General features: G+C 32.1%; 1 protein-coding gene across 3 annotated transcripts in view; it reads right to left on the bottom strand.

Moving 5' to 3' along the window:
- Positions 1-12133, bottom strand: part of LRRK2 (leucine rich repeat kinase 2) — a 124647-nt gene that overhangs the window by 54384 nt on the left and 58130 nt on the right. For all 3 annotated transcript variants that reach the window (XM_081061475.1, XM_081061474.1, XM_081061476.1), the window contains exons 21-26: positions 9514-9632; positions 8992-9061; positions 8279-8496; positions 5322-5572; positions 4881-5029; positions 1856-1949 (exon numbers count right to left, since the gene is read on the bottom strand). In XM_081061475.1, the coding sequence (XP_080917601.1) occupies positions 1856-1949; positions 4881-5029; positions 5322-5572; positions 8279-8496; positions 8992-9061; positions 9514-9632 (901 nt within the window). The remainder of the gene's footprint in view (positions 1-1855; positions 1950-4880; positions 5030-5321; positions 5573-8278; positions 8497-8991; positions 9062-9513; positions 9633-12133) is intronic.

Raw genomic sequence — 12133 nt, 5'->3', positions numbered from 1 at the left:
GTATGCATGGGCATACCCTTTTACCAGCTTGTCTCAGTGTGATAAATATCATAACACTGAACATGATACCTTGCATACAGTAGGCCCTCAATGCAACTTGGTTGCTTTCAAGCAAGAACATGCTAACCAAAGTTTGCAGAAAATAGCAGAAAAACACATGTTGCATAGAAGTGTATGTGTGTAGAAAGAATAAAGTCAGTGGTATACATATTTGAGTATGTAAAAGGTTGCCTGGACTTTTACATCTACATACTGACCACTTTCATCTAGTAAACCGTGTTTCCCCGAAAATAAGACCCACCCCAAAAATAAGCCCCAGTTAAGATCGTCAGCCAGATGGACTCATTTATTACGTTATGACCATGTTCCAGAAGATGACATGACTGTATTTGAATAAATGTAGATTGTTGTACATGAAAAAACAAGACATCCCCTGAAAATAAACCCTAATGAAGCAAAACTTAATATAAGATCTGGTCTTATTTTCAGGGACACACGGTATTTGAAACATGATGAATTAATTCCAAGCTCACACAACTGTACAGCCTGCTAGACAAAGATTCAGATGGGCAGAGCAATATTTTTGCTATTTTTAAAATGATACTAGATTTTGCCCTAGTTATCTTATAAAAATGCATGGAAACAAGGAAATTAATTTGACTGCATTAGCAATATGACATGTATGTCTAACAAACAATGCAACCAAGACAAAGTCGAGAATCACCAGGTTGTTCGACAGTAGTTCCTTTGAGCCCCAGCAGGGACTTATGCTGGGCAACTGCATGCTCATTTGTGAAACAAAAGAATAAACTTAAAGAAACACTTACAAAATGCTGGACTATATGCCTGAAGATGGTGTCTAAAGGTGTAGTGTCATTAGGGAGTAAATATTTTTGGTTCCCTGAAAAGAAACCTTCTTTATGGCATGTATTTCCTAATCAAATTTCATAAATATTTGACTTCCAAACACATTGTCAAGAATATATTATGTTCAAAATATAGGACCACTTTTATGGTAGAGGTGCCCGTCTGTGTGAGTTGAGAGTCAGAAGTCAAACCACCAGTGTTTAGGAACTATGACTTTGGGCTACTCACTTTATCTAATGTAATAATATTCTCATTATAATGTGGAGATAACCGTAGCTATTTCATAGGATTATTCGGAAGATTAAAGAAATGATCCACTGTTGAGCGGTCAGAACAGTGTCTGTCACATTCTAAATTAACTATTACATGCTTGTCAGACACTTTTTATGGCTAGATTATAACTATTATTTGTCTCTCTATGTAGTTCCACGTATACACTTAATGGATTTGGTTTGTAATGTGTAACACAATTACAATAGCATTTAGGATGACAACACATTTGAAATCTAATTGTGGCATGAATCTGTAGTTAGCAAGAAGCTTTCGCTTTCACTGAATTTAACCAAAATTATCTCCAAATACCTGGGGCTATATAAACTGCTCCAATCTTCACCAAAAATGTCACTCAAACATAACTTAAGTATAATTGCAACGTTAATAGTATCTTAGCAACACATCAACCCCTGAAAGCAAGTGAAATTTTAAAAGTTAAAGTGATAACTAGAACAATCTCATCTGATTATAGTAGCACAACAATTAAATAATCTCAATTGTTTCTCTACAATAGCGCATCAAATTAATATAAAAGTTAAATCTCCAAGTAACAACTTGGGTCTTTTGTCTAGTGAATGTCAAATATTCATAGATTTGAAAATATTAAGCTGAGTTGATTTTGAAATCAATTCCATTTATATGCCTACATCAAAAGCATGTTTCTGAAGATTCTGTTCCAGCTCATGTGGTTTTAAAATTAAAATAATAAACTTACTGTGGAAGATTTAAAATTGCTTCTGGAACACACGTAAATCTGTTTTGAGATAATTTTACACTTGTCATAGAAGAAGGCAAAAAAGGCACAGCAGCTAAAATAAAATGAGATAAGGGACATTTTAATCATGTTAACTAGATTTCCATTTGATTCTACAAAAACAGCTACCAATGACCTGTCTCTTAATTTAATTTCTATTCTCATGCTGACAATAAAAAACCATCTAATTTGAAAATAAGGTAACGTCTTTAATACTACCACTAAATATTAAAACAATACACCCTGCTTACAAAAATCCTTTAATCTGAAAGCTAAACAAATGTCTAAATATAAATTCATCTGTCCTACATCTGCACAAAGTAAAAATTCGTAGAATATTCATTTCAAATTATATGTGACATCATTAGGTGAAGCACATTATAGATTAATTCAAACTACTCTTAGGTAACTATCACAAAACATTTTTGAATACCAATATACCAATACCAGTATAATATAAAAATAAAAATTCTTTATAATATTATCTCATAAAGTGTTCTATGGAATAATGGATGTTACTTAACAAAAGCATTCTTGATCATGCGATCTTAAGAGACTGAGGAACATTAGCTAAAATACAGTGAAATATCTCAGAGTCCTCAATATTCTGGTATGTTATGAATTTCCAAAATGGAAATACAGTATGAGGTCCTCCAAGGAAAACAATTCTGTGGAACACAATTTTGGAAACTAAGCCAATCATGCAGCCTGCTTTTTCATCTATAAAATAGTGTAGCTAGACTAGATAAACTCTGAGATTCTTTAGAGATCTTAAAAGGTATGATTGTACAAATGTGGTCTGAGAAATTATCTCCTAGCATTTTCAAGGTTAACAATATGGATTATGCTTTATCTAGAAAATCTTCAAGGGTCAAAATGTTCCATAACATTGCTAGAAGCTGTCTTCCTGAGAAACACAAAGGTACACGCAATGACATCTCACCTATTTCCAAAAAGTATTTTTCACAAAATAAATTAGTAGAAATGGTTCTGCACTTAAGAATTAAGTCTTGAGGTTCAGATGGTGTATGGAAAAATTCTTATATTATAAAATCAAAGAAATGAAACTTAATTTCACATGAGACCATTTTTAATGGTTAGTGGAACCCTCAGATATCACCTCCATAGGGCATCTTCCCAAAGATAAGACCTTCTAAAAATTATTAAAGTCGTGTAGTGAAAAGCAGACAGATTTTTCAACGTAGGTGTATTCAAGTTTTCATAACTAGTTAATTGGTTCTGTGTCCCTAATATGTCACACAAAAATCTCAGTGCTTCAATTTCATCAATTAATTAAGCAGAGATCATACCTGTCCTACCATACAAGTTCTCTGGGAGATTTATCTGAGCTGACATATTGGCCATAAGGAAGCGTCAGGGTCCTTTAAGGACCTTTGAATGCTCCTTTTGCCAGACCTAATTTAACCATCACAGATATAGAGACACACCCCTGCCTCCACAGTGTGTATCAGGTCCCCTCACCGCATCTGGAAACTTTTCCTCACCACATTTAGCACTATAAACAATTACATTAAGTTGTGTCATCACTATTTAATGCCTGTCTTCCGAACTTAACTGCACATTCCTGAAGGACAGAGACTGGGTTTGCTTTGCTCCCTAGTGAGTGAATCACTCTGTCCCCAGTTTCAGGCTCAGGGTAAGAACATGTGAATATTAGAAGAGGGTGAAAGGAAGGGAGAAAAAAGGAAAATAGCATGCAAATTAACATGGCTTTTATCATTATTAGTTTCTGGTAGTTCCGACACAATAGAATATTTTAAAATAAGTAGTCAAACTGCATTCTGCTATTAAACAGCATTAAAAATTATTTTGCTGAGTCATGTATAGAAGATCTCGTAGGTGCCAAGGTGCACATGGCCTCCATTAAGGAAGATAAAATACAGGGAGTTCCTGTTTATTGCTGTTTTGTCCCTTAACATTAGAATGTTCAGATAGGCTACAAATGAACATCATCTCCTGTCATCTCATGTGCTAAGGTATTCCACATGAAGTATTCCATGACTTTTAATAAAGTAATGATCCCATTTTGTATTACTGTAGTATCTTGCACAAAGCAAGAATTCAATGAATGCATATTAACATTACTAATTTGAAAACTTAAATGATCACTTTTATTTCTTAAAAAATAGTAATTATAATCAAAAAATTACTGAAGAAACTTCAGTAGGAAACTCAGTATTCTTGCTTCGACCAAGTCAGGCAGTCATATGCATTTTTAGTTGGTAGCCTATAAGGAACCACTGCATAGTGACTATTTATAGCCCAAGATATTGTCAATTTGGGTCTGTGCTAAAATTATTTTTAATATTTAAAAAGTAGATTTTTTTGAGCTCTTTATAATTATAGAAAAATTGAATGGAAAGGGAAGTTTTCCTATATAACACTTCTCCCTTCACCACCACCACCCTACAAACACACATTTTTCCCCCTATTATGAACAACTTGCATAGTTTGGAATATTTGTTATAATTGATGAAATAATATTAATACATTATTAACTAAAGTCCATAGTTTACAACAGAGTTCACTCTTTCTACAGGTCTTGACAAATGTATAATGTGTCCACATTACGATATCATACAGAATAGTTTCACTGCCCTAAAAATCCCGTTCTTCACCTATTCGTCCCTCTCTTCCTCTAAACACCTGGGAAACACTGATTGTTTTACTGTCTCCATAGTTTTGCCGTTTTGAGAATGTCTTATAATTGAAATCATACAGTGAGTAGACTTTTCAGATGGGCTTTTTTCACTTAGTAATATGCATTTAAGTTTCCTTTGTGTGTTCATGGCCTGAAATCTTGTTTCTTTTTATTACCAATCTCCTAACTTTATATTTGAAACTCCAGTATAATATTTAAACTGAAATGACACCTTTAAACCCCCACCTAAAATGTGCATACATGTGACTCATCCTATAATACTCAAAAGTACTGGTAAGGAGAAGACTCATACAGAACACTTACCAAGAAAATTCATTCTGGCACTGAAACTCTCCACTTTAGGACAAGCCTCAAGGAAGTCCTCTGATAGGGATGAAATGTGGTTTTTACTAAGGTTTAAAATCTTCAATTCCTTCAGGCTCAGGGGGGAACATATTCCTGATATTTTATTTCTAATCATAAGAGATAAAATGAAGATTAAAGTGCATAAACTCATATGCTTTAAGGAAAAAAAATCAAAACAATTTGCCTTCAAATAATAGCATCAAAGCAGATTTATTAATTTTAAAATTAGTTATGAAAATTTAAGTCACTTGACATAAGCAGCAATATTAGTTGCTTCAGTCTTTTATCACGTTGCTGTTTAAAACTCATTACTAAAGAAATAACGTCAGTATATTTTGTCAACCTTATGAAACTTCAGTGGAAGGCAACCCTTTTATCCTTAATGAACCCTTTTCTTACCCTTCTAAAATGAGCTGTTCCAGTTTCTCCACCACATCGCCAAGATTCTCAGGAACAGAAATCAGCTGATTATATGACAGGTTAAACTGTTTCAAGGTCGGACATTTCACCGCATGATCCAAAACTACTGACGGTCCAATCTCATTTCGAGAGATATCAAGATTGGCAATACAATTCATTTTCAACAAGTAGGAGGGAAATGATGTAAATTTATTACTGTGCAAGTCCAAATGTGTCAAACACTTCAGAGTCTGGAAAAACAATATTTTAAAATTCTGAAATGAACCACCTGAGAAACTTAAGTTTAGCTCATATTTTTGCCTTCCATACCTCTGGTAACTAAAACCATTAAGAATTTTCAAAAAAACTGAAAACACAATCCACAAGAGAACTTTAGTATACTGAGTAGTCTAACCATCTCTACTACAAAATGTATAAAACTAGGAAAAATATAGCAAGTAGATTGTCAAAAGCAGGGTCACAAAAATAAGGTATAGAATTTAATTCAGCCTTTTTTCTAAATTATTCCTGTAACAAGTAAAAATGGAAGCAGAATAGGCCTCAATAAATATATGTGCTAATGACTTAATGAATAAACAGTACAACATAATCCTGGGAATACACTTTTTTTTAAAACCAGCTTTTAGAACTTGTTACATCTTTTAATATGAATAAGATTCAATCATAAAAGTAATCACTATATATTACATGTTTCATTTTAGAACTCTTTTTATGGAAATTTTTGTTTCAAATATCTATTTTCTATTTTTCAGCAATTTCTAATTTTACTATGGTAATAGCAAACTGTCTATTTACATACGTCATTTTTTAAATCTTTGGTATGAATTATCGTCAAAGGGCTAAATACCAAAACCAATCATTCTCTATGCTCTGCTTTATATGTCAATATACTTATCTTCACATGAATTCTTAAGAGTTTGATATGATTATAAAGGCTTATTAATGAATCTTTGCTCCAGAAACTGTTTAAAACTCTCTGCCATTGTTTCAGATCCTACCAGATTAATCAGAAGGAACAGTTTTACAGTTATTTATTCCCAAGGTTTAACGAGGAAATTTTTTTTGTAAAGAGACATAGTTGAGTGGTAATGAAAGTGCCATCCCTGGGTGTCGATATGAAATTTCCGTAGAAGTTCTGAGCTGGTCTTGTTTTTGAATACTTTATTTTTTTAATTAATTTATTTATTTATTAGTTTCAGGTGTACAAAACAAGGTAATACTTAGACGTTCATCATTTATATCCCTCATACTGTGAACCCCCCTCCCCCCATCCACTATCCCTCCGACCTCACACTGAACCATCACATTATATATATAAAATTATAGTTGGCATTCATTAATGTTTAGCTTCTGGTGTACAATGCCATGATCAGGTATCCACAGTATCCCTGAGGTGGTCTCCCAAATAGGACGCATGTCCATCGGATACCCAACAAAATCTTTACAACATTATAGAATACCTTCCCCAAATTAATTTTCAAAAAAAAACCCTGAGGCCATCTTGTGGTTACCAGCTGCTTCCAAATCCCTTCACCTTTCCCCTTATCCCCAACCCCCTCCCACATATCTCACCTTGCCATGCACTCTTAAAATTCTCTTTGTTTTATAGCTAGGCTAAATTCTAGTTTCCATTTACTTATTCTTTAACAAATATTTCCTGAAGGTCTACCAAGTGTCAGTCATCAATTCCTTCACAAATTGATTCAATCATCATCTATTGAGCCTCTATTATGTCAGACCTTACTATGCACTGGGGATAGACATGAACAAGCCTGAAACAGTTTTTGTTTTCAAGGAGTTCACAACTTGGTAAGAACAATACATCTTAGATCAAAATTTATAAGCGAATGAGTGTTGGGGGAGAAACATTGGCTGTCATGGAAGTGTAACCAGGTGGGTAACCAACCTAGTTTTGAGGGAAGAAGGGGAAAAGAAGGGAAGTAGAGACTAAGGAAGTGACATTTAAAATGAGATCCTGTGACTTGAAGAATTTAGTCAGGCAAAGAGGAGAAAGAGAAAGAGAGGACACATTTCAGGTACAGCCAAGGGGGAGGGTCCCCTATCTTTCTTCTCTCTTTCCAGATATACAAGCTTTAAAAGAAAGACACCACTTAAATATACTTAAAAATCATGCAGTGTTGCTTTTTAAATGTCTCAAAATTATGGTAAATTTTATAGAAAAGGAAAAATTTATTTGCAACAAACCTAGCTTTAAAAACAAGTATATACTTTATCAAACTTTACAGTTCAGTCAAAGAAATCAGTTTAATAATTTAAACATTTGTACTAAGATCATTTTAATTTGTCAGTATAATTTCTGATCCATAGTATATAAAAATGATGAACAAAGTCAATATTCAGAGGACTACCCTATCAGCAGACTATTTTACACCTTAATTTTTATGAAATAGGAAGTTTGAGCAAAAAGTCAACTTTTAAGTTACATGTAATTTTAAAAATCAATAAATGCTTTAGGCGTAGTTTAATAGAGCCTCTGTATTTTGCAGATGAAGAAATGAAAGCTTAGAGCAGTCAGAGTATCACGTTCTTGTTATTAGTCGGTAGCTGAGTAGAGCCAGTATCACCAAACCAGGTCTAATTCTAGTTTACGTAATTTAAACAGTTTAAATTGTCTTACTAGAATTAAATAATTGAAGGCATAGAGAACATATAAAATTGATAGACTTTAACATGTCTAGACTTTAATAGGACATAACCTAGAATTCCTTTTAATCAGAGTTCCATTTCCATTGCCTGCCCTCAAACGTTTCTGAACACCACACAAAGATATTTGTGTGAAAACCAGAAAAAAGGAGTAATTCTCATCAATGACACAAAAAGAGAATCTTCTTTTTAAAGAATTAACCCTGCAAGTTAGATACAAATGCAACAGGTCTTCAAATATGCTGAGAGTTATAAGCATAAATTAAATTTACTTCACATAGTTGTTGTGGAAAGCTTGTGAGTGCATTCTGGTGAAGCTCCAGCTTTTCAAGATGTTCCAAATGACCACTTATACAGCATTTCTTGCTTAGGGCATCAATATCTCTTAGCTCATTTGCTGAAAGATCTAATGATGTAATATATTCTCTCTCAGAAGCCAGGGAAGACATGCTCTCTGAATGCCTCATATGGGATGGAAGTTTCGATGACCCTTTTGTCAAAAACAAACAAACAATGGATATATAAGCAAGTAATTTAACTTGATGAGTGTTTATTGATCACCTACTAGTGACTACCTCTTCAAATCACTGGAGAATCAGTAGAAAATCAAACTATTGAACTTACATCTCAGTGGCAAATGTGGACCGTAAATAATACATATTCAATCAGGTGGTATTAGCATTGTAATAAAACAATAGACCTGAAGTAAGGGATAAAGAGTGGCATTGATGTGGGTATCATTTACATTTCAGGAAAACAGTATAAAAGATAAAAGTGTCCTATATAACATCATGAAAGGTAAATTTTTAAATTTATAATTGTATTTCATTTTTCTACAGTCTGTGGAATCATTAGGTAAATATAATTTCAAGGTTATATAAGATGAAACAGACACCCCCAAAATTTGAAGAATCAGAAGAAATTTAACAAATACAGTATTCTGCTCAAAATACCTATTTACTTATGATTATTTTCAAATACTTACTGAGGGAATCATCTGAGGACAATATTTTTCTTTTTCGCTTCAGTAAATCTTCATGATCAAAAATGGGTCCCTATTAAACAAATAAACATTTATACTAAAATCACTGTCATTTTTTGGAATAAAGAGAACATTTCCTATCTGGTTTCTTTAGGAATCACTATGAGATTTCTAGCTAAAGTATTCATGGGACAAGCCACATCATAAAATAGAGACCTAGCCGGGGCACCATAGACATGAAGCTCTGAAAAGAAAAAAGGATAAAACCATTTTTAAGTGTACTTAATATATATTATTCACATATATACATATACATATATATGTATATATGTATATATATTTTTTCCCCAAACATGCTCAAAATCTACAAGTGCAAATTTAAGTGTGTGTGTGTGTGTGTGTGTGTGTGTGTGTGTATTCTGTATATAAAGTTTTCATACGTCAAGGAATTTCTGCACCAATCGCTCTTAGTCGTTAAGAGAATGTCAGTAACAAAACACACAGTATAATCACAATTTAACTTACCAATGAATTGGAATGTCTTTGCAAATTTGGTGAGCAATGCTGCAAGGGAGGATCTCTGTAAAATTCTCCTACGTTAACTGAATTTGATTTCTTTTTCACAAGAAATGAGCCTTCACTTCCTATTTTTAAATGATAAAATAAAGACAAGTAAGAAACATTGACTCAATCATAAGATACTAGTATCATAGTTCAATCATAAAAGATTAAACACATTTCCATTAATGGAAATTGCCCAATTCCTGTTGTAACATCTTTAAAATAGAAATAATAAACTATGTTAGTTTTTCATTTTCAATATTCAGCTACATTTTTCTTCATCCCTAAATATTTATTGAATAGTTGTCATAGACTAGAAACTAATTATGTGTTGGATAAAGAAAAGCAGGAAAAATAATCCATGTCTCCAATGAGTTCATAGGATTATAGGAAGGAGCCAAGTAAAAAAATAATTTTACATGCTAAAATAAATACATGCATGTTCAAGAATCAGACAAAGTTTATATACAAATCTGATCAATGTTATTCTTTTTTGTTTCTCTGAATTTTTCTTAGAAAATTTTCAAATACCGTTTTAAATATTGGAATCACACTTTAAATTATTTAACATTCAGCAATCTTGAGTATATCTCTATTTGAATTTCATTATTTTATGGTTTCATTAATGGAATGACATTAAATAAACACATTGACTTTAATTGGCAATATTGTTTAGAGAGAAAAGAGATGAGAGCTACTTTTAAAATTATGGATTTTCAAAACAATAAAAATCAATAAATAAATCATATTACTAATGATAAGTAATGTAGAGGCATTACTGAAAAATTACGAGATTAAATTCCACTACTGTTTGTCTTAGAAGCATAAATAATTTTATGTCAAAACAAATTATAAAATCTACATATCCAAAATCAACTTTACAATATTCTATATAAATCTTAAAATCTTAAAGTACAAATACTTTATACTTGGCATGTTATCAAAATTTAATTTATCTTAAAATTTAAGTTATTTTATGCTTAAGCATTTTAATAAAATAGACTTCATAATTTATTTACGCTTACATATCTTATAATTATTACTTTTCATAAGTATCCCACTTTATATGTTTGTGAAAGTTTCATTAGCATACTATTTATACATGCAACATATGCAGTTTATAGTTATTTTTATGTTAGAATTTGTAATGTGTTCCTTTATTTAAAAATACTTAAGAATAATTCTTCTTTCAGCCATGATGGTGTAACAGGCACCAACCTTAACCAACTCCCACAAAAAACTAGAAAACTGGACAAAATATTTTACACTGGTGTCAGATATTGGGCAACAGACAGTGCAGGACTGTGCAGGTCCCTGAAAGAAGGGAAACAAATTATGTAACCCTCACAATCACTCTAGCTTTCTGCCTGGAGGCAATTTGAGGCCCTGAAGCACAGGAAAAGGAATTTAAGCTCAATGACTGTCCTGAGATGGGGAGATGAAGATCTACATTCATGAAGACTAACTTAGCTGGGAGTTCTGGAGCAGATGCAGGGTAAAAGAACTCCAGTAATCTGCATAATGGTTTCCCACAGACATGTACTATAACAAATATAAAAGGGAGTTCTGAAGGAGGAAGAAAATGATACAAAATGCAAACTTGGATCAATATAAAGGGGGTAAATCATCAAAAAAATATTACAATCCTTGTTGTTTGTACACCCCATACATAATAAAGCTTTGAAATACATAAAGCATAAACTGATAGAATTAAAAGAATTAACAAATCCACAATTTCAATGCCAACATTTCTTTCTCATATACATCAAGTAGAAAGAAAAATCAGTAATGATACAGAAGATCTGAAAAACACTACTAAACAATCTGACCTAATAGACTTAACCCAAAATCAGCTGACTACACATTCTTTTAAATTGTACCCAGAACATTCACCAAGGTAAACCATCTGGTCGTCTACAAAGCATCTCAATACATTTAAAAGAAAGGAAGTCATCAAAGTAGGTTTTCTGACCCAACAAAGTAAATTTAAAGTCAATAAGAGAAAGTTATATGGAAAATTCTCAAAAATATTTGGAAAATAAACAACACTTTTGTAAAAAGCCTATGAGTCAAAAAAATCACAAAGGAAATTAGACAATTTTCAAAACTGAATATAAACATAACATATAAACATTATGGGACACAGCTAAACTGGTTCTCAGAAGGATTTGTAATGGTCGTAAATGTTTATATAATAAGAAGGGTCTGAAAATCAGTGTTCCAAGCTTCCATGTTAAGAATCTATAAAAAGAAAAGCCAAATAAAATCAAAATGTGTAAAATAAAGGAAATAAAGATTAGAGTAAAAGTCAATGAAAGGAAATGGACAAACAATAGAGAAAATCAATGAAATTGGTTTTCAAATACAATACTATTTACAATAGCATCAAAAACAGCAAGACAAAAACATTGGTGAGAGAAACTTAAAATGACAAATAAACAGAAACATACCATATTTATATGTCAGAAGAATCATTATTAAGATATCAATCCCCCCAATTTATTTATAGATTAAATATATACATGTTATATTTACATGTTAATTACATGTTAATTTATTTATAGATTAAATATATACATGTTAT

The sequence above is a fragment of the Rhinolophus hipposideros genome (genome assembly GCF_964194185.1).
Source record: "Rhinolophus hipposideros genome assembly, chromosome: 9".
Taxonomy (NCBI): domain Eukaryota; kingdom Metazoa; phylum Chordata; class Mammalia; order Chiroptera; family Rhinolophidae; genus Rhinolophus; species Rhinolophus hipposideros.
Note: the sequence above shows the minus strand (reverse complement) of the source record. Positions and strands in the feature narration are given on the sequence as shown.